Source organism: Entelurus aequoreus, linkage group LG03, assembly GCF_033978785.1.
Source record: "Entelurus aequoreus isolate RoL-2023_Sb linkage group LG03, RoL_Eaeq_v1.1, whole genome shotgun sequence".
Lineage (NCBI taxonomy): Eukaryota > Metazoa > Chordata > Actinopteri > Syngnathiformes > Syngnathidae > Entelurus > Entelurus aequoreus.
The window spans coordinates 50,337,168-50,359,517 of NC_084733.1; the positions used below are offsets into that span (position 1 = coordinate 50,337,168).

At 39.2% G+C, this 22,350-nt stretch overlaps 1 protein-coding gene across 10 annotated transcripts in view; it reads right to left on the reverse strand.

The window, feature by feature from the left end:
- ttll5 (tubulin tyrosine ligase-like family, member 5) overlaps positions 1-22,350 on the reverse strand; it is a 142,915-nt gene that overhangs the window by 104,713 nt on the left and 15,852 nt on the right. For all 10 annotated transcript variants that reach the window (XR_009825310.1, XR_009825311.1, XM_062042037.1 and 7 more), the window contains 6 exons: positions 21,253-21,335; positions 16,135-16,204; positions 15,974-16,058; positions 13,675-13,776; positions 10,131-10,222; positions 9,903-10,010 (listed from right to left, as the gene is read on the reverse strand). Coding sequence is in view for 8 of the 10 variants with exons in the window: in XM_062042037.1 (XP_061898021.1) it covers positions 9,903-10,010; positions 10,131-10,222; positions 13,675-13,776; positions 15,974-16,058; positions 16,135-16,204; positions 21,253-21,335 (540 nt within the window). In the remaining 2 variants the exon portion in view is untranslated. The remainder of the gene's footprint in view (positions 1-9,902; positions 10,011-10,130; positions 10,223-13,674; positions 13,777-15,973; positions 16,059-16,134; positions 16,205-21,252; positions 21,336-22,350) is intronic.

The window sequence follows — 22,350 nt, forward strand, 5'->3', positions numbered from 1 at the left end:
ACTGATTGTCTTATTGACTACAAAAATTATCACTGTCTTTGCAGTACAAAATGACGTTGATTTCAAACATGCAGGAGACATCTACCACTTTTTATGGGCTTTAGAATCAATCCTACAGTACAGTGCATCTCCATTGAAACCACCTTTTATTTTTTTAACCGCTGAAGATGCGCTCATTCGTGAGAGGCTGCACTTACTCAAGACGCAAAAAATGCAAACTTAAAGAATTTTTTTTCAAATAAGAAATATTTTAATAATATATATTCTATGTGACAAAAACAAACATCATCAAATAAATACTCAAGGACACCAAAACACATCAATTGAATGTGTTTTAATCAGCCCCTTAAGTCCTCAAGCAGCTATACAATTATAAAAGGATTTTGCTGAACAAACGATACGTCTAATATTTTTTATTTCTGACCGTCCAAAATGTTGACAAACACTCGTAGGACGGAGGATTCTCGTCTGCCCATCACCTGTCTTTGCAATGCGAGCACTCATCCTGTGTGTTGACCTGTCAGGTTGCACATTTTTCTGACACATGGTAAATAAAACACTAAAAAGTGCTCGCAAAAAAGCGATGAGTGTTGATAAATCCCATTGCGCGTGCTAAATCATTATATCTGCATCTTCTCCTCCCGGTATTGTGGGCATTTAGACCATCAGCATATATTCTGCATATTTCATAAGACAGAGACGCAAAATGGATTGCATGCCTTATTCTGCTCACTTAAAAGACGCAGTCCACTTTACACACGTTTAACAGATCTGCTTTGTGTGTGCTATCGGTTTGCACGTGTTTTAGCACACACAAACCTTTAGTGAATCAGGCCTCAAATAAGGATGTAAATGGTCAATTAATTTAACTAAGCACATTGACACTATTACCACCTCTACTTACTGATGATGCAGCATCAAAAACAACTGGGTGTTCAGTATCTTGCTCAAGGATACTTCGACATGGTCTGAGAATCGAATCCGCAACCTTCAAGTTTGGAGACACATGAGCCATGCTGCCCACAAAGGACTTCTAGACTATGGTGGCTCACTGTGGCCCAGTAGCTGATTTAGCAACTTGAATCAGTCAATGCTATAGCCGCTCTTGACAAAGGTTTGGTAATCTTTACTATCAAAAGAGCCATTTGGCCGCCTCATCCACAAAGAATATAACAAAACAAACATAACACAGCCTATAAACTTAAAAGTTGTTATCGTGTAATGTTGCAAAGAAATCTGGTGATGCAGGATTAAACTCTATTTTCTTCTGAGATGTTGCTTGTTGGGCAGCACGGTGGAAAAGGGGTTAGTGCATGTGCCTCACAATACGAAGGTGACTGCGTGGGTTCCCTCCGGGTACTCCGGCTTCCTCCACCTCCAAAGACATGCACCTGGGGATAGGTTGATTGGCAACACCACTAAATTGGCCTAGTGTGTGAATGTTGTCTGTCTATCTGTGTTGGCCCTATGATGAGGTTGCGACTTGTCCAGGGTGTACACCGCCTTCCGCCCGAATGCAGCTGAGATAGGCTCCAGCACCCCCCGGGACCCCAAAAGGGACAAGCGGTAGAAAATGGATGGATGGATGGATGATACATGTGATCAGTATCAGTATTGGTATTTGTTAATCTCACTCATGAATGATCGTATCGGCCTGATCAAAAACCTGATCAAAAAACATCCATGTAGCAAACTGCTGCATTGTTTCAAACATGGCAGATTCTCAAGGTTGAAATTGTTGGAACTGCAAATGTTCTATTCATACTAGAACATAACACATTTTGCCAAAAATCTCAACATCTCAAACAAGTTGCCTTTTGTAACATCTGTGGATGGACTGGACCCCCACCGCTGAGCACACAGTAGGATTTTCTTTTGCACTTTGCAGGCTTCTCCCATTTTTTTAGTCAAAACACACACAAAGAAAAGAGTGGGCGCGCATGTTAGTTTTGGGGAGCAGAGCATTGGTTAACTGGGTCTGAGAGTCTGGAGAGCCTCATTGGTGGCACCACAACAACAAGGGGAAAATGAGGAGGTGTTACTCCACCTCACAGCCCCCGACAAGCTGACTCCATGTGCCACGCTTTTCCCCCCAATTAGGAGCAGACGCCGTGCTTGCCTGCCCCGCGAGCCACTCACAGCCAGACACGTCAATTCTGCAGCTCGGTTAAACGGCCTGCGACAAGCGCCACGGACAAAGAGAGCAGAGGCGGTGAACATCCACAACAGGCCCTTTAAAGAGGGAGGAGAAAAAAGGATGATGAAGAGCTTTTTTATAGGTATTGGATAAGCACTGCTGGAAACTTTACCACATGAGACAAAACACCCAAAAACAAAAACAAAAATGGACGTGCAGCCCCAAAAAGAACAACAATAACACAGCATCTTCTTCATTGCACCACTGTGATAAACGACAGGGCAGCTGAGCTGTTTCTCATGAAATCATCGTATAAGTCCAAATTAACACCCTTCAGCTTTATTATGATAGCTGGCTCCAATCTGGATCAGTAAGGAGTTTCGCTGCAGCAGTGTCATCACAGCAGTACGAACATGCAGCAAAAACGTGGGAGTGTCTGACTAATGTAAAAGCAGGAGACAGGCGAGCCGACCACACTCGGCACTTAATGAGGGACGCTCGGTGGAACACAGGACCAGTGAGTGGAATGTTTTGTGTGTAACAAAATAGGCCTTTGGCTTGGCTAATCAGATCTTAGTCAAAACATCTCGTAATCAGCATCCCTCAGCAAAACGTCTGTCCATTAATCACAGAGCAGCGGTGAGGAGCGTCATGGGTGGCATTTTCCACGAACCACTGACACACGCTTATAATTCCTAGCGATGTCTAACGAAAAACCTGTTGTTTTTGTTTCAGCCCACATGAAACACAGAGCTATAAAAAGATTGTGTTACAGAATTCCCTTTAACATAGTCATTTAAACAAGAGGACGAACTCCCCGTATTCAAGCTATAAATAGCAACTAAAATGTAGTAATTTAAATGAATTACATAACGCTCTTTAAGGTTTTGCATGGCTCTATTCCAGACAAGTCAGAGACAATGTTAAAATGAACAGTAGGTGCTTTTATACCTGACCGCACACATTTGCATGTATGTACAGTCGTGGTCAAAAGTTTACATACACTTGTTAAGAACATAATGTCATGGCTGTCTTAAGTTTCCAATAATTTCTACAACTCGTATTTTTTGTTATAGAGTGATTGGAGCACATACTTGTTGGTCACAAAAAACATTCATGAAGTTTGGTTCTTTCATGAATTTATTATGGGTCTACTGAAAACGTGACCAAATCTGACGGATCAAAAGTATACATACAGCAATGTTAATATTTGGTTACATTTCCCTTGGCAAGTTTCAATGCAATAAGGTGCTTTTGGTAGCCATCTACAAGCTTCTGGCAAGCTTCTGGTTGAATTTTTGACCACTCCTCTTGACAAAATTGGTGCAGTTCAGCTAAATGTGTTGGTTTTTTGACATGGACTTGTTTCTTCAGCATTGTCCACACGTTTAAGTCAGGACTTTGGGAAGGCCATTCTAAAACCTTAATTCTAGCCTGATTTAGCCATTCCTTTACGACTTTTGACGTGTTTTTGGGGTCATTGTCCTGTTGGAACACCCAACTGCGCCCAAGACCCAACCTCCGGGCTGATGATTTTAGGTTGTGGACAATGCTGAAGAAACAAGTCCATGTCAGAAAACCAACAAATTTAGCTGAACTGCACCAATTTTGCCAAGAGGAGTGGTCAAAAATTCAACCAGAAGCTTGTGGATGGCTACCAAAAGCACCTTATTGCAGTGAAACTTGCCAAAAGACATGTAACCAATGCTATGTTATACCATAACATAGCATTGTATGTTATGATATAACATAATTGTATGTTATATCATAACATACAATGCTGTATGTATACTCTTGACCCAGCAGATTTGGTCACATTTTCAGTGAACCCATAATAAATTCATAAAAGAACCAAACTTCATGAATGTTTATGTGCTCCAATCACTCTATCACAAAAAAATAACAGTTGTAGAAATTATTGGAAAATCAAGACAGCCATGACATTATGTTTTTTACAAGTGTATGTAAACTTTTGATCGGGACTGTATTTGCTGCCATGCGTTGATGCTTCAAATTTACGATAATAATACTATTAAGAGATTAGATTTATTTAGCGCATTTCTTGACAGTCAAAGCGCTTCACAGAGAAATGAGAACCCATCATTCATTCACTCCACATTCACACTCGATGGTGGTAATCTACAATTGCCCTGGCGTAGACTGACGGAAGCGTGGCTGCCATTTGCGCTTACGGCCCCTTTGACCACCACCAAAGATTCATTCACATTCATACACCAGTGTAAGCGGCACTGGGAGCAAGGTGGGTGAAGTGTCTTGCCCAGGCACACAACTACTGTGACTAAAACGGCGGAAGACGGAATTGAATCTGGAACCCTCAAGTTGCAGGCACGGCATTCTCTACCATCAGAGCCACACAGTCCCGATAATTGCCGTATTGGTAGGCCTATGGTAATTCCGCCAGCTGTATGAGGTACAATCAATAATTCCAAAAATCCTAATGTAGTCCTTCAATAAATGGCTATTAGCAGGGCCGCCCCTCCCTATACGCAGCTCTCGCAATGTGCGTAGGGCCCCACGATTCGTGAGGGACCCCGTTTTGCGTGAAGAAGCGCATGTAAAAAGTCAATTAATAAATGACAGGGTGCTTCACGAGAAATTTGACTCTAAATGTATTCCTAGCCGCTTCCTGCTCAGTCACTGATAGGAATATAATTGTAATTTTGCAAAGCAGGGATACCAGATTCAATTTTTTGTCAGAGCTAAGGTAGGAAGTTTTATAAATGTATACTTTGGTTAATGCCCTTCTACATTTGCAACCTAATAGCAAAAGAGATGTGAATTCTTATTTTCTTCTCTCAAATGAACATATGTTGCTTTCTGCTCTTTATGCACGTACAAGAGTTGATACCCTTGAATGCTGATCTATTGATCAGTGTTTGTTATTATTGTGTATGATGTAACTTTGTGTTTTACCTGCTGCAGCCTCCTGGCCAGGAATCCCAGTAAAAAGAGGTTCCCAATCTCAAAGGGATTTGTTTCTTAGTTAAACCAAGGTTGATTAATTACTTTTAAAAATGTTTCAACGATGTAAATTTGTTATTTGGCACTAAAAAAAATAACTATTGAACAATTTATTTCGCATGAATGTGTTTTCAGACAAAACAAACATCAAACTAAATTCAAGTTTGATTTTTTTTTTAAAAGTATAAAAACATTTTCACATAGATTAGATTTTAAAGTGTGAATTAAATTGATATGGGGAGCGCTTCCAAATAAAATTCTGCTCGTGGCCCCAATTTAGCCTTGCTATATAGCAAACAGAGATCGTGCACACGGTACTTTCTGTACCTGCTCTTTATGTCCACCACACATTTCTGGCCTGTAATTCTGAGTTGTAAAAAAGAGTTGGATAATTCATTTGAACACGTTAGTTCACATATTTCCGAGTAGGCACCGAACGCACCGTGGCGTATAAGTTACAGCGCTGCATGTCTTTCTGTGAGCATGTAGTGAGCACAATGAGACCGCTTTTCTGATTAGTTTCGGCTTCACAGTATTACTGTGTGCAGGGGTGGACTGACTGTTTTTCTTAACTCACCTACGCTACCTCAGGGACATGCTTCTGCAGACAAGACAAGCTTGAGAAGCCAAAAATAAAAGTTTAGAAGATGTCAATAAACAAATGACAGTGCGCTGTATGCAAAATTTTACAGCAAATGTATTACCTACCCTCATATCCTGTCAACCCTGATATAACAAGATATATCACAATTGTTTCTGTAGTGGTTTGTGATTTTGCCATGAGAGCAAACAATGTGATTTCGATCATCAGCCAAGCTCATGTCAGATGGAATGCAAGTGGGAAAAAAACACGCAATAGATTATTATATTGTTAATTTACTAATTTAGCACAAAAATCAATTGTACTGCTGTACATGTACATGTAAATGTGCTACGAAAAGCATTTTGTTTCATAACAATTTGTCCCCATCACTTTTGAAATGAAGGCCATGCTTCTAACTGCGCCTGATGTGCATTTTCTCAGATGACGCTTTACAGCCTCTTTCCAGTGCTTTTAGTATATTTAAAGGTAAAACTGTATTATAATTTACAAGAAATACTATACACGGTCTGTGGAAATCTTTTACTGTAGCAGATGATACTGAGCAAAGTCAAATCGGGTATTTTCCTCAAAATACCATCATTTTAAGCTTCTGATAATATAATGTCTCATTTCCCATCTGGCAACACAAATCCACCTTTTTAAAAGCACCCTGCATATGTCAGCCCATTGATTGATGCTAATGGGGGCTGCCAGATGGTAAGAGACTGTAAGAGTGTTTTATTATTTAAACATTCTCCCCAGAATTGAAACACAGCACAAGATTAAACCACTTTTTGTCAGTCCGGTCCAATAAACTATTGGAGACACACATTTAATCAGTGTGTGGCAGTGTGCTTTGTTTGCAGTTGTTTATCAAAAGGCAAAGATTTAGTGCAAGTGTGGGCACCAATATCAATTTTGCGCCGAAGACGAGTTCCATCATCACACCAGTTCCTTCTTGTCTGTGTGTATTCTAACAGCACATAACATGCAATATGATCACACTGAACGAGTGAGAACAACAAAAAGAACATGAGAGAGGACCTGTGGAACCATCAGTGTCTCTTCATTGGAAACTTAATCCTGTATGAAAGACTGCATATGCTATAACTGACTTTCTCTGGGCCATCCGAGTCAAACAAAATGACAGAATTCTCCATCAGTTGGGGGGTATTTGGCCCGCACTCTTGCTCTTAATACCAGATAATGCCAGTTGACTGTTCATCTACAGCAAAAGGTGTACAGTAGGACCTAATTGTTTTTGGCACACAATGATGTTGCTGCAACATCTTTGTCCATGCATGTCTGTGCAGCACGCACATTTCTGAAATGTGCACCTTGGGGCAGAGCTATTATTGTGTTGTTGTGTGAATGCTGAGAATGTGACTGCACGTTAAAAAAAGGTATTATTATTCCTCTTGTTTGAGTCAAAGAACAAAGTGTGTGACTCAGTCTTAATCCGAACACTTTAATATTGCAGATTTCTAAATGAAAATATTTCTCATATTTATCTTATGTTCTGTTTAAGCTGTCCATAGTCTTTGGTGGCATATCTGCATGGTATCTGGAGGACTGTTACGATCTGCCATAATATGCACTGCACTAACCAGTCACTTCTATTGATTTCCATTTTACTTAATTTCCATTTGTTTCCGCCTATTCTATTCAGGGCCAATGAAGCCTATCCCAGAAGACTTCAGGCAAAAGGCAGATTACATTCTGAACTGGTCGCCAGTGAATCCCTGAGCACAGTCACACTCACATTCCCACTGTAACTCAGCTGCCTGCCCAGAAGTCCCTTCATTTCCTTTGACAATTCTTAGCATTGACATGATTCTTCAAGGTGTTGCATAAATTATTGTATTATAAATCACAATTTAAATGATATCTTGTCTACTTTCAATTTATTGTCTCAACGCAAATTTTGCATTGTATTGTCTTGATAAATGTTTCAGAGGTTAGTATCGGCTCGTACATATCGTGCATGAGGGCCAGGTTGTGGTTCAGTAAACCCCATTTCCATGCGTGCGGTCATTATTCACACCCTCAATGTATAGCAGCGTGACGATGATATCTCTATGCAGGTCACGTTTTGTCCACGTTAAAAAATCATGCTGGCACTGCAGCCTACAACAAGGCTGAAGTTGGGGATGGTTATTGTGTCTACAGAAGAGTGCCTTATTTTTTTAACAGCTATTGTGGAAGACAAAGTGCCATTATAAACATACCGATAAAAGAAAGCATCAGTCAACATGCTCTCTCTCAACGCCCACCACAATTTTGGATAACCACACAAAGAACAACCACATAATACTTGCAGGGCAAAGAATAGTCAGCTTCTATAACAATGTTAAAGCAATAATCATGTGTAAAAAGAGTATTTTAGAAGTGTCAGCAGCAACACATTCTGAAAAGTCTTTGGGACCGGCGGAACACAAAAAGAAGTAGCTAACTTCTCCTTTACAGTTATGTGGCCCTGGCTTTGTATCAGACTCAGACCGGTCCACAAAAAGAAGTAGCTAACTTCTCCTTTACAGTTATGTGGTCCTGGCTTTGTATCGGACTCATACCTCTTTGTACGTTTGCATGTTGTCGAGCTTGCTCCCAAAGTCCAAAAAACTGCATGCTAGGTTATTTGTAGACTCAAAAATGTCAATGAGTGTGACTGATTATTTTTCTGTATGTGCCCTATCACTTGTAACCCAGTCTTTGTAATACCCAATCTCTCACCCAAAGTCAGCAGGAATAGGCTCCATCTCAAACAGTACATAACCTGATCCAGGAGTATAACGGTACATGTACCTTCTGCCATCGCACTCTAAATAAGGCTAGCATGGTGATTTCATTGTATTTATTATATCATAACGCTTTTATCACAATGATTGTATAAGTTCATTAGGTGAAATATTTGACTGTTCCACAGTGAGCTTGTATACTGATGATTGTGTGTGGTTTTTAATGTTTGTATGTTTTATATGATTTATGTTTGTTTCATTCTGCCTTCACGCTGAATTATTACTGTCTGCACAACTATTTTACCTCCGGGTACCATTAAAGAAACCTTGCACTTACCTTAATGTATTCACATTGGAACCTTCGTCGCAATACACAATAAAGTGTCTACTAACGATGTGACATGCCAAACGAGTCGAGTGTTTTGTACGGCTCTTAAGTGACGAATTAGAACCGATTCCCAGTTGCCCATGCTGCCTACAGTACATGTGTGCGCCATTTTTACTGCTGCACCACAAAGGAGATATCAGCGCCTGCATGGTAAAACGTATTTCAGTTGGGATACATTTAATTCTTATTTGTATATTTTTCTGTATTCTAGAATTTTGGTGGAAAATTTCAGTTTGCATGGCCTTTGTCAGTATAATTTTTTTTATTGTACCGAAAGTTTAAGCCACAACACAATTGCAAAAGCCACTTCAAATGCAAACGCCTCAACACAACATGAAACCACAACACAACAACATAAAGTCACAACACAACAACATGAAGCCACACTTTAACAAATTTACACCACAATAAAACAACATTTAGCAACAACAAAAGTGACAAACAAAACATGAGTGACAGCGGACAGACCAGGTTTTGCCAACAAAACGAATGGCTGAGGGGGAAAGTTGAAGAGGTTTAAATGAACGCAGTTGGAAAAGTAAGTGAAAGTAAGCTGTTGTGATTTGAGTGTTGTCACTTGCTGTTGTGTTGTGGCCTTATGTTGTTGTGTTATTGTATTGTTGTGTTCTGGCATTTGTATTTGTTGTGGCTTTTGCTATTGTGGGCAGCTTTATGTTGTGTTGTGGCACAAAGTTGTTGTATTGTGGTTTTATGTTGTTAGGTTGTGATATTTTCATTTGTTTTAGGTTTTTGCAAACATGCTAAGGCTTAAAGTTGAAGTGTTGTGGCTTTATGATGTTAAATTGATGTGTTTTCATTTGTTGTAGCTTTTGTAATCGGGCTAAGGCTGACATGTGTTGTCTTGTGGCGTATGTGTTTGTTGTAGCGTTTGCAATTGTTGTAATCTTTCTCAGCCACCAGACTTACAGTAACAAAAATTAACCAAAGAGTGTCTTAATTTTGCTATACCGAACCGTAAGGATGCCGTACGGCTACTACCCTATTCTAAACAGTATAAACAGTACAAGATAAATAATAAACGAATGAATGAAAAGAGTAAATTAATGAAGTGAGTACCAAAGCAGTTTGTCAGGTGAGGGACAAACGTCTTGCAGGCGTGTGCGATGTGCATCTCCGCACTCAGCACAGCTTTGATGATGAGGTCCTCTACCTGCCTCATTAACACTAGAAGAAAATAGATTGATGTGCATGTTAGACCATACCTGTATACTGTACATACACAGCGTTTTCAATAGAATTGTTCCTTTCATTAATAACATGGAGAGGCTAAACAGTCAGACTCACATGTGGTGTCCTTCCCTTCCTGCCTCAAATAGCGCAACACTGCGCTCATACTCCACTTGTTCCCATAGTCTTCAACCTCAGGGTCATCACAACTGAAAGGGAAGCAACGCATTTCAAAAGAATGAAAGAGGCTTTCTATTAGCAGCATCCAGTTGAAAAACATGACATGCTATACTGTGGCCAAAAGTATCGGGGCAGCTCGGTATTCGATCCACAGGAACTAAAAAAGTAGATGGTACTGATGAGCCTAAGACAGGGGTCCGCAACATGTGCCTCCGGAACCGCATGGCGCTTATCAGCCTCCTTGTTTTGGCTTCTGAGCATTGTTGAAAAAAGTTGTATAATTTTCGACTGTCTGTGAGGCTGACTTCTAAATGTGGTACTTTTATACCGAATTACGTCAGTACAACCAGGTATCGATTCACATAAAATCAAATGGTGCCATATTTTGATACCATTGTTGCACATGACGTCAAGCAAACAAGCACTCAAGCAACACTCAGAGCGGACTCAGTCAGACTGACTCACAGCAATGTTGCAATTTTCCATACCAACAAAAGCAAGTATGCCTGATAGAATACTCCCCAAAGTACAGTTAGGCTCCACTTTTCAAAATGTGCCAACTGGGTGCTAATTTACATTGGATTTGCCATAGACATGCTACTAATTAGCATTAGCGATTTTACATGGCAATTTCAACACCATTAAATGTGGTAATGAAAATTAACACTAAGCTGTCAACTAAGCGTTACAATCCAACAGCTGGTGTGTAATTAGTACAATATTTACAGAATAAAAACTTTTAAGTAGGGATGTCCAATAATGGCTTTTTTGCCGATATCCGATATTCCGATATTGTCCAACTCTTAATTACCGATACCGATATCGACCGATACCGATATATACAGTCGTGGATTTAACACATTATTTTGCCTAATTTGGACAACCACGTATGGTGAAGATAAGGTCCTTTTTAAAAATAAAATAAAAAATAAGATAAATAAATTACAAACATTTTCTTGAAGAAAAAAGAAAGTAAAACAATATAAAAACAGTTACATAGAAACTAGTAATTAATGAAAATGAGTAAAATTAACTGTTAAAGGTTAGTACTATTAGTGGACAAGCAGCACGCACAATCATGTGTGCTTACGGACTGTATCCCTTGCAGACTGTATTGATCTATATTGATGTATAATGTAGGAACCAGAATATTAATAACAGAAAGAAACAACCCTTTTGTGTGAATGAGTGTGAATGAGTGTAAATGGGGGAGGGAGGTTTTTTGGGTTGGTGCACTAATTGTAAGTGTATCTTGTGTTTTTATGTTGATTTAATAAAAAACAAAACAAAACAAAAACCTGATACCGATAATTTCCGATAATACATTTTTAAAGCATTTATCGGCCTCCCTATCGACATCCCTACTTTTAAGGGCACAACAAAAGACTTTAATCAGCTTAATAGCAAAGTGTACTTTCTGACTAGGCAACACACCGTAGTCTATACACTACTGCCCACTAACGTTTTGGAATTGCAACTGCAATATACTATAGAATACCTGCAAATGACACTCAGAAAACAAGATACAACAACTGGATGGCACAGTTATCGTAATCTGTTATTTTCAAATGTTAGAATAAAAGGATTTAACTATCAAACAATTAACATTTATTAATACACGCAAAAGTACCTAAAATGTGTACCGTTAAGTACCGATATCCTACATTTCAAATGTAAAAGGTACCCATCCCTAGTCCTCACTGGCAAATGGATGAGCACAAGGAAGGCAAAGAACAAGGATGTCTCAAAAAAGAAAAATCTCAAAAGAAAATGTGTAATTCTGCATGGAAGGACTCCTTTGCTTTCACTGTCAACCACTCTGGCTTACCTGTGTGATTGATATGTGGTGAGAATTTAGAAAATAACAAAAAAACGCAATGATAAAACATTTTTAAAACAAGCACTTTCTGAAACATAATACTGTAATTTATTTCAAAGTAGATGTGCACACTCTAAAATTTAATAAAATATTAAAAATGTTAAAAGTTTATAAACTGTGTTATCGGAATAAAACTGGACTCACTGGTGACGGTGGCAGAGGACTGTGGAAAAACTAGTGAGCATCCTGGATGATGCCAGTCACCCTCTGCATACCGTTATCAGTAGCCAGAGGAGCCTGTTCAGTGCAAGACTGCTTCATCCCAAGTGCAAGACTAATAGACTAAAAAACTACTTTGTCCCACACGCCATTCGACTGTACAACTTCTCTCTGGGGGTGGAGGAATAGTAGGATGACAGGGGATGCAAAACAATAACAGTGCAATATTTTTTCATAACATGGTCACTACTGCCCAGTTTCTCTTGTTATATTCTTATATTACTGTTATATTTTTATTCTCATTGTTGCTTTTTATTTTTATTCTTATTGTAATATTTTTCTATTTTGTTTCCATTCATACCCCCATTATTTACTTTTTACTTTTTAAAATTCGATCTCAATTCTGTACACTACTGCTGGAATTTTAATTTTCCTGAGGGAACTCTCCTGAAGGAATCAATAAAGTACTAGCTATCTATCTTACATTTTACAGGACCCACATTTTTTTCGACTTTATTTTAAAACAGAGACAGTACAGATTGATGAACTCACAAGTGTAAATATGCATGATGGTAGCCAGTGACTAATTTCCATCTTTCGTGCCTGTGGCAACTAATGCCAAACACATAAGAACAGGAGAGCACCAAACAACAGGACAACAAGGCCATATACAACAATAAAACAATAATAATAGAAAATACTGTAGGACTAAAAAAAAAAAATGAAACAATAAACCAAACTACTAATGCCAGACCAGCAATTAAATGACCATTGAACAATGGATTTAAGTGTTAGCGCCTTGCATGGCAGCTCCCGCCATCAGTGTGTGAATGTGTGTGTGAATAGATGAATATGGAAATACTGTCAAAGCGCTTTGAGTACCTTGAAGGTAGAAAAGCGCTATACAAGTATAACCCATTTATCAATTAAGTGTGTAAGAGTGCTTGTGCTAAAATGCTCAAGTGCTTGGGTGTTAAGATATACAAGAAGGATGAGAGTTGCATTTTGCCAGTTACAAAGGGCTAATACACAAGTTTGTGAAGTCACAGTGCTGGTGTAATTTGCACATTGCCCTATTGCACTTATTCTGCACACACAAACGTGTGTGTGTGCTGGTATTACTGCACAGGTTAGCATAAATTAGTTGTGATTTAATCGGGAGGCAAAATGGCACTTTTGATGGTAAAGGTTTCTGCTTGATGCCTCGTCATCTCTGATTTAGTTCATCCCAAATGTGCTTGATAAACTCCCAAGTTCTTCCACACGAAGCTCATCCGAGCGTGCTTTTATGGATCTCACTTTGTGCACTTGGGTGTTCCCACAAAAGTGGAAGCAAATAATTAACACTCAGGGACAACTGAAGGGTCTAGGGAACAACTATTGATCAATAATAGTTGATTAAGAGGTGAGTCTAAATACTTCAGTGGTTCAGATGAAGATTACCTGACATAATCGCTGTTCTTCTTGTTCACGCTGTAGTTGGTGAGATGCATGAAGATGTTCTTAATATTCTTTGCAGTCTTGTCATACCTGACGGTGGCAAACCTGAGTACGAATAGAAGCTGTGAGTGCCAGTAAAGAAGCTGTCAACCAAAGGAAGATGAAAAAAAGCTAAACATTTCTTAGGGGAATTATAGACTGACACTAGAGATTAGTTTCTGGTAGTGTTTCAGAGGAGCGGATGCCACATGTGCAACAATGAGAATTCCTTGGCACACACTGCGTACCTGAATTCCAACACAACCCAAAGGAATGTCAAGAGATAAAAGTGTGACTAGGAATTTAAGCCTTATTTATCACTTGCTGTTTTTAATCGAATCGTGCTGCACGTACACAAGAAAATAGAGACACCAGTGGTTCTATCAAGTTTGTACTTTATATGTGTTATTAGATATACGTTTCCCTACCTACCAATATACTGTATACCTGGTGATTGCCTCTGATTGGACAAGCAGATGATCATTGCCCTTAATATCCACATTTAACGAATATGATACAATTACACACATCTATTATATGGTAATATATTTCCAGATAATGTTGGCGCAAGAGAGAATGTTGTTTCAAAGTACGAAACTTTCAGATTTACTGGCGAGTTTAGACTGCTCTCTGCAGGTCAACAAAGATATAGCAGTCAGGGTGCCTTTTACATTACGTCATGATTATGGTTCGTACAGTCGTCACTCGTTTATTGCTGTTAATGGGTTTCAGTCAACACATTTCAGCCAAGTAAGAATCATAAATTATAAATCAAATATTTGCATATATAGATTATAAAATAATGTTTACAACCTTCTAAATAGGTTTTTCAACATTATTAGAGCCCTTTAGACATGAAATATTGCCTTGTGGTCAACTTTACACTATTACACCATCCAATAGAGTAATGCACACCCAGGTTAAGACAGTCAGGTTTGGTCTCCTCTAGTGGCCAATATTATTGTAGTATTGATACTGTATGTTTAGTTTATTTAGTCATGTTGTTGCCTGAAAATACCAAAAAACTGTAGAATATGCTTTGAAAAAAAGTCCCCCCAAAAATCTGCAATGTGGTAAAGGCACAATATTTGAAGCGCCATGTGGCGAAGGATGACTTTAATGGTAATTACACAATAACACTTGGATAAAGGACTTACTGACTGACTCACTTAAATGTATGCATTTGTAAAAATATGTTTTACATATTGTGGAGTCTCTCTCAAGCACCGCCTGACAGGTAGGTACCTCACAGGGGAGGAGACAGGGCATGGAGGCAGAGTGGAACACAGAGGACAACGCCCCAGCCTTGGCCGCATCATTGAGGGGTGGTACATTCCCCTGTACCTGCTCAATCAGCCTGAAGTGCCACCAGCTGTGCGGCCAGGTGGGGCCCAGCTACAAACTGTTCTTAACTCTGCCTCATTCAAGGTCTGGCTCTCCTCTGTGTCAAGGCAGGTGCATCAGGCGGTAAGTGAGACATCCACTATTTCCCCATTAATGACATTATTAGGGAAATGTTTTCTGATATTATGTTTTCTCTTGTTTGATAGGCAATTACCTACGACGTGTAAAGAAGTATGCTGTGTGAAGGATTGAGAGCCCCGGATGGGAGATATTTAAAGTTAAAGTACCAATGATTGTCACACTCCCACTAGGTGTGGTGAAATTTGTCCTCTGCATTTGACCCATCCCCTTGATCACGCCCTGGGAGGTGAGGGGAGCAGTGGGCAGCAGCGGTGCCGCGCCCGGGAATCATTTTTGGTGATTGAACCCCAATTCCGACCCTTGATACTGAGTGCCAAGCATGGAGGTAATGGGTCCCATTTTTATAGTCTTTGGTATGACTCGGCCGGGGTTTAAACTCCCAACCTACCGATCTCAGGGCGGACACTCTAACTACTAGGCCACTGAATATTTATGTTTGTTAATGGACACTTTACGTTTGATACTTCCACACCCTGCCCTTCCTACAAAGACTTGTGCAATAAATGCCCTTTTCGGCTTTTTGCAAACCCAATCCTGTGTCTTGGTGAGAATTAGATGCCACAATATCTTATTTCCATAAAAATATTGGAGCATTAACAATGTGTGTGTAAGATGCAGAGTTGCCAATGTCTGTTTCCATACATCCACCCCACATCCTGTCCAGAGAGGAAAGAAGCTGGAGTCTATCCCAGCCGACTTCAAGCTGAATTAATGGATCGCCAATCAATCACAGACCCCATACAGTACACTATCATGACAATAGCAAAGGTACACTCACCTAGCGAGACCCTCCTCATACACATAGACAAGGAGTGGATCGTATGATGTGACCAACACGTATAAACGCATGTCAAACTTGAACTCTGTAAACAAAACACAATATTGATGTAAATGATTCTCTGTAAATCTTCCAAAAGTTTGAAAGAAGGAGCTACTCACCATCTATCAGTAGAGGGTTATTAATATAGCGTGACACCAAGATGTTCTCATCCAGTGAAATCTGACTTGGCTGTAGAAGATAAAACATGATTACACATACAGTTCTTTATATATTTTTTAAACTTATATATAAAGCTACAATTTGTTGGTAACCTCTACTAGCTAGCACTTAGTGTATGACTGCGGTGTCCCCAAGTCACCCTACTTAAAATGCAATGTTTCAGTTGTACTCGGAATTGGGGAATTCCAACCTGAAAATGACAAACCACTAGGGATGATTCTCGAACCCGGTTTTCCCGGTTGTTCGATAAGAAAAGAACAGAGTCCTCGGACTCTAATCCCTTTTTGAGAACCGGTACCCGTTATCGAGACCACTATAGTAAAGAAAAAGAGTTGGTTCTTTATTCGAATCCCTGGGAACGAATCCCGTCCTGACAAGAAATGCCCTGTGGGACATCACAAGAAATGACGTCACGTAGCTCAGTCATTTGTCACGGTGGGGTGCAGCGGTTCGTTCTCCCGGGACGCAAAACTGACGGCTCCGGACGAAAGCGTGCAGGTAGGAGATGATTTATTTCTCATAAATCATACACATTACAACAGACAGGAACGAAAAAAAAGGAAAGCGTGCCGTTCGCACGAGAAGCTAAAGCAAAAACTTACTTAGCACAGGAATACTAAAAGCTAAGGTAACTTTAGCACAGGAATCATGACCTCGAAAACCAGAATGCCAACGTAACTGTTGCAAATGCAAACAATGAAGCCACGACGAGTGACCGGAAAAGGCAGGCTTAAATAGAGTCTCTGATGAGCAACAGGTGCGAAGAATGTCTTATTTTCAAAAAGGTTGAAAGTATTTCTCATAATTCTTCTTCTTTGTACTTTGTGAGCACTATTCATTTGAACAACCTCTTAAACGGGATCATATCAGTACAATGTTTAACTTCTTTACTTAATCCATTCCATCATTTAATTCCACATCATTTTAGCTGTTTGCAATTTTACCAAATCATCGAACTTTAATATTTTTGACTCAATAAATAAAGTGTTTGTATGTTCTCTACGTCCAACATTATGTATCAGTCTAATTGATCTTTTTTGTAACACGGTTAACGAATGTAGCACACATTTGTAGTTATTTCCCCACATTTCTGCACAATAACTCAGATATGGTAATACTATAGTAGCGAGCAGTAGAGAATGTGAAGTGATTTGTTAAACCAAATATTGTGTTTTTTTCCATATACAACAACCTATCTGGACTCGATAAGAGAATCGATAAGGAATCGGTTCGATAAGAGGATTCGATGATAGGCTCAAACTCGATAATTTCTTATCAAACATCATCCCTACAAACCACCCCCCTGAAGTTGGAATTCTGACTCGGAAAGTCTGAGGAACTTTTCAATACCCGAACCTCACCTTTGGACTTTTTTTTTGTTTTAATGAAATCATTGTTTGGCAACACCAAATGGTTCATAGTGTGTGAATGTGAGTGTGAATGTTGTCTATCTGTGTTGGCCTTCTGCCCAGAAGGCCCAAAATGCAGCTGTGATAGCCTCCAGCATCCACCGCGATTCCGAAAGGCACAAGCGGTAGAAAATGGATGAATGAATGGATGAAATCACAGTCAGGCTAATAACAGTGCTGTCTGGTCACTGGACTGGATGTTGACTTTGCATGTATACAATTAGTTACAAGGTTTGGGTGCTTATGAATCATGCTTGTAATGCAAATGTTTATTGTGTGTGTATTGGGAGATAACAGTATTGCATTCAAAATCAATTTGTAAAATAGTTAGAAACAGGATGCAAGAATAATGAATTTAAATGTCTTGGGATTATCCTGGACCCACAACATTAGTTTGAAAAACACATAAATAAGAGACTTAAAATTAGCAAAAAGTAACCTTGATTTTTTTAAGCTAATGAGAAATGTCATACCCATCCGTTTTAAGCTAATGAGAAATGTCATACCCATCCAGGTTTCGTGCACGCTATGATTTTGTCACATCTTTCCTATTGTGTAACAACTCGGGCTCAGGTATCACCCTGTACAAAAAAATCCATCCACTGGTATTACTGTCAAATTTTTTCATTGCTGTTTCTTGAAGCTTATTTTTTATCTTTACACAATGTAGCCCCAGAGTCTCTCTCTAGGAACTATAAAATACATAACAGTAATAGGGTAACTAGGAGCATGAAGGTTGGGAAGTGTAAAATATCACATCAAAGAACTACGTTTGGACAATCTGCCTTTTCCAGCACAGGCTGTCAACTATGGAACACATTACCAACAGAGATCAAATTAATCTCAGCCATTAATCTGTTCACAACAATGATTAAGTGTTGGCTAAATGAAAAACAAAGCTCTAAACACTAACTTGTCCCTGGTTGTATTTAGTTTTTAAACCTTGTATTTTGTCATTAATTTCACTGTTATTTTACTATATTGATTGATTATATGGTGTGTGGTGTGTAATTTATTGAAAAGCCCAGCTAGGGAAAAGAGTTGGAAATTAGCATTAGCCACAAACTCTCTGTACAGCACAACAGTTGGATTAATTGTTTTGGAGTGTGGAACTGTATTGTCCCTAACTACAATTATATTATTTTCTGTGCCTGTGGCGTTGGACCATGTAAGTTGCACTGTCTGTGGATGGTAAAAATATTAGCCTTTTTTGTTTGTATCAAAACAAAATGCATTATCTCATGTTATTAATACTTATATATAAACAGAAAATGAAGTTATTGATTTATGGGTGTGGATTTAATTTTATGGAGCGGTAGACACACTCGTCCTTTGTCTTATAACAGGGGCAATTAAAAAGTAAGATGTTTCCTGGGCTATGTGTAAGTATGGAAGCTCGTTTATAAAATAATGTATACATCATTTTACATCTGATACATCACTATATTGATGAAGAGATGTGTTATATAAAATGACCAATGAAGTCTGCTGCAGTATGTGCATATGAGGTGTGATAAGAAGAACCGTTACAATGCCAGAGCTGGAGTTGGAACAACAAGATACACAGACTGTCCTATTAAAATGTGTTTGCAAGCAAGGGCAAACACGCCAAATCTATATTGAAAAAAGGACAAAAAAACGGACGCCAAATCTTTCTGTGGCGCGTCGTTGCCATACAGTATGAGTAAATTGTTACTTAACATTGAGTGCAGATATACAACTATGTACGTATACTATTTTATTGTGTCAAAATGACTGCTGTGAAAAAGATCCCCAAACAACAAAAACAAGTTGCATCGTCCTAGCCATCTAAGAGCAGGTCACACACTTCTTCCATGGAGTTAAAATATGTTGCAGGTAACGGATTTAAGACGTTTTAAAAGACTGGGGTGGAGCGTGTTTAACCTCAAATCTGGCTGCAGTTCAGAGAAAACACAACCCCCAAAAATAAACAGACTGTATTTCTTCCTTTTTCTCCAAACATCCCTCTGACACTTTTTTCATTAAAATGCCTCAGAACAAGACGAATTGTGCAAATGTTTTCACAGAGCTGGTGGAGCTCCTCCAAAGAGCAAATAGCCTTGGAAGTGTGTGATTTACGCCATTGTGCTCATTAATGTTTTTACTAGTCGATAACACACTTACACATGTAACATCTGCTCAACCAACTGTACAAATCATGCAATATTCCACGAGGATGAAAATTAACTCCCATGTGTCTGCAAATACGGTATCTCTAACTGCTCTAAGTTTTATAATGCAGTATTGTCCCTTGAGAATATAAATAATAAATGATAAATGGGTTATACTTGTATAGCGCTTTTCTACCTTGAAGGTACTCAAAGCGCTTTGACAGTATTTCCACATTCACCCATTCACACACACATTCACACACTGATGGCGGGAACTGCCATGCAAGGCGCTAACCAGCAGTCATCAGGAGCAAGGGTGAAGTGTCTTGCCCAAGGACACAACGGACGTGACTAGGCAAGGCAAGGCAAGGCAACTTTATTTGTATAGCGCTTTTCATACACAAGGCAGACTCAAAGTGCTTCACAGACAACAAAGTGAAATGAAAGAAAATAAAAGCAAAATTAAAATGCAGACAATAAAAATAAAAACAGTGCAGACGTTAAAAGTTAAAAGATTAAAAGATTTAGCTGAAAGCTAAGGTGAACATAAAAGTCTTCAGTCTAGTTTTAAAAGTAGTGAGAGTTGGGGAGAGTCTGACATCTTCAGGAAGTTTATTCCAGCTATGTGTTGCATAGTGACTGAATGATGATCTCCCTTGATTTGAGTTTACTCTAGGAACCGCTAACAGATTGGTCTCAGAAGATCTTAGTGATCTAGAGGGCGTATATAGTGGGAGCATATCAGTGATATACTTGGGCCCTAGACCATGTAGTGATTTATATGTGAGCAGGAGGATTTTGAAATCTATTCTCTGATGTACAGGGAGCCAATGTAAGGATTTAAGAATTGGTGTACTAGGATGGTAGAAGGTGGGGATTGAACCCCAGTAACCAGCAACCCTCCGATTGCTGGCACGGCCACTCTACCAACTTCGCCACACAATAAAACGGAAGCTAAAAGGTGAGTGGTGTACTCACATGTGGGAGATACTGTATGTATTGTATGTATGTTATTATTGACAATATTTAAAAGAAAAGCGTGCAAATGATGTGAAGAACTTTTAGTTCTGAGCCTTGATCTTCGAAATCTCCTGTTGTGCATGCTTTTGGATCAGCCAAAAAAGGACAGGCAAAGGAGATTGGTTTCCTAGTCACTGCTTTCTAAATGTTGAATTCAAAATGGTGTCTTTTTTGGAGGACTCAGTTAAAAAACCTGTTTGCTAGTTATGTTACCATTAGTGCTTTACAGAACATTTAACACTTAAAAGTGTCACAATTACTAATTATCCATCCATCGATCCATCAATTAATCCACTTGCCCCTCTCGGGGTCACGCGTGGTGCTGGAGTCGAACTCCCCAGCTGCATTCGGGCGGAAGGCGGGGTACCCCCCATTGACAAGTCGCCACCTCCACACAATAAGTTAGCACCCTCTAGGCAGTCACGTAAAGGTTTCAAACAGCCCCTTTAAAGTCAGCGCCATCACAGGAGTAACAATCAATGGAGAAATTACTCACACTGCTGACTAAGTAGATGCCTCGTCCTCTTGATGATGCTACTGGTTTAATAATCCATGGGCCCTTGTCCTTAGTGTAAGAACCTGGCATGGGTGAGCAGAAAATAAAAAAATCATTTAAAGCATATTCTACACAGCAATGTTCACATTTCAACTGTATAGTTTTATAATTGTGTGTTTGTGGTGAAGTGGAAATCCACGGAATTATATTTATACATATTAATGTTCTTACCCCTTCCTCAAGCTAAATAAGATACCCAAAAAAGCAGTTATACTACAAGCTACAATAATACTTGCACATTGTTAGACTCAAAACTAAGCATCTGAAAAAGCAACATTTCTGATGCAACTCTCTTTAGATCATGCAAATGCACCTAATGTTATGCATTCTCACAATTAAAGACTAGGGGCCTAATCCATTAAAGGTTTGTGTACTGGAACATGTGCAAACTTTATTACGCACGCAAGGCAAAATAGCAAGCGCAATCCATTTAGCGTTTCTGTCTTCCTGTTTATGTAGAATGTATGATGACTATTAGTACACTTACAATACTGGTAGGGTGAGAATGTAAGAAGGAAGCAATCACGCTGAAAAGACAATGGACAGAAAATCCTTGTTCCATGTGCGTGTCAACATATGTGGACTGTCAGAAATTAAAAATAGTAGACATATCGTCTATTCAGCAATGCCATTTTATAATTGTATAGCTACTTGACAACATAAGGGGCTGATTAGTGCCAGCACACTGCTGTGTTTTTCATAATTTTTTTCATACACATTATCAATATATCTCCTACACTGTATAGAAAATCTTCCTGCAACATGCATTTTCTTGCATCTGAATCATTCCAGCACAACATCGCAGTTATTGACGGCCAGTGTTCTTGGCACAACATCGGTACCTCCCAGAACGCACCTTGCGTGTGCTAAAAAAATTTTTTTTTGTCTGGACCGCGCTTCTATATTGCCCAGAAAAGATGGTAAAGATTATAGTTGTGTTCTACATTTCCCACAAAATAGCAAAACACCAGACATGTGATGCCAGGAAATGACTGTCTCCAGAGGGATAGCCAGTATATGCAGACTATAAGGACGCCC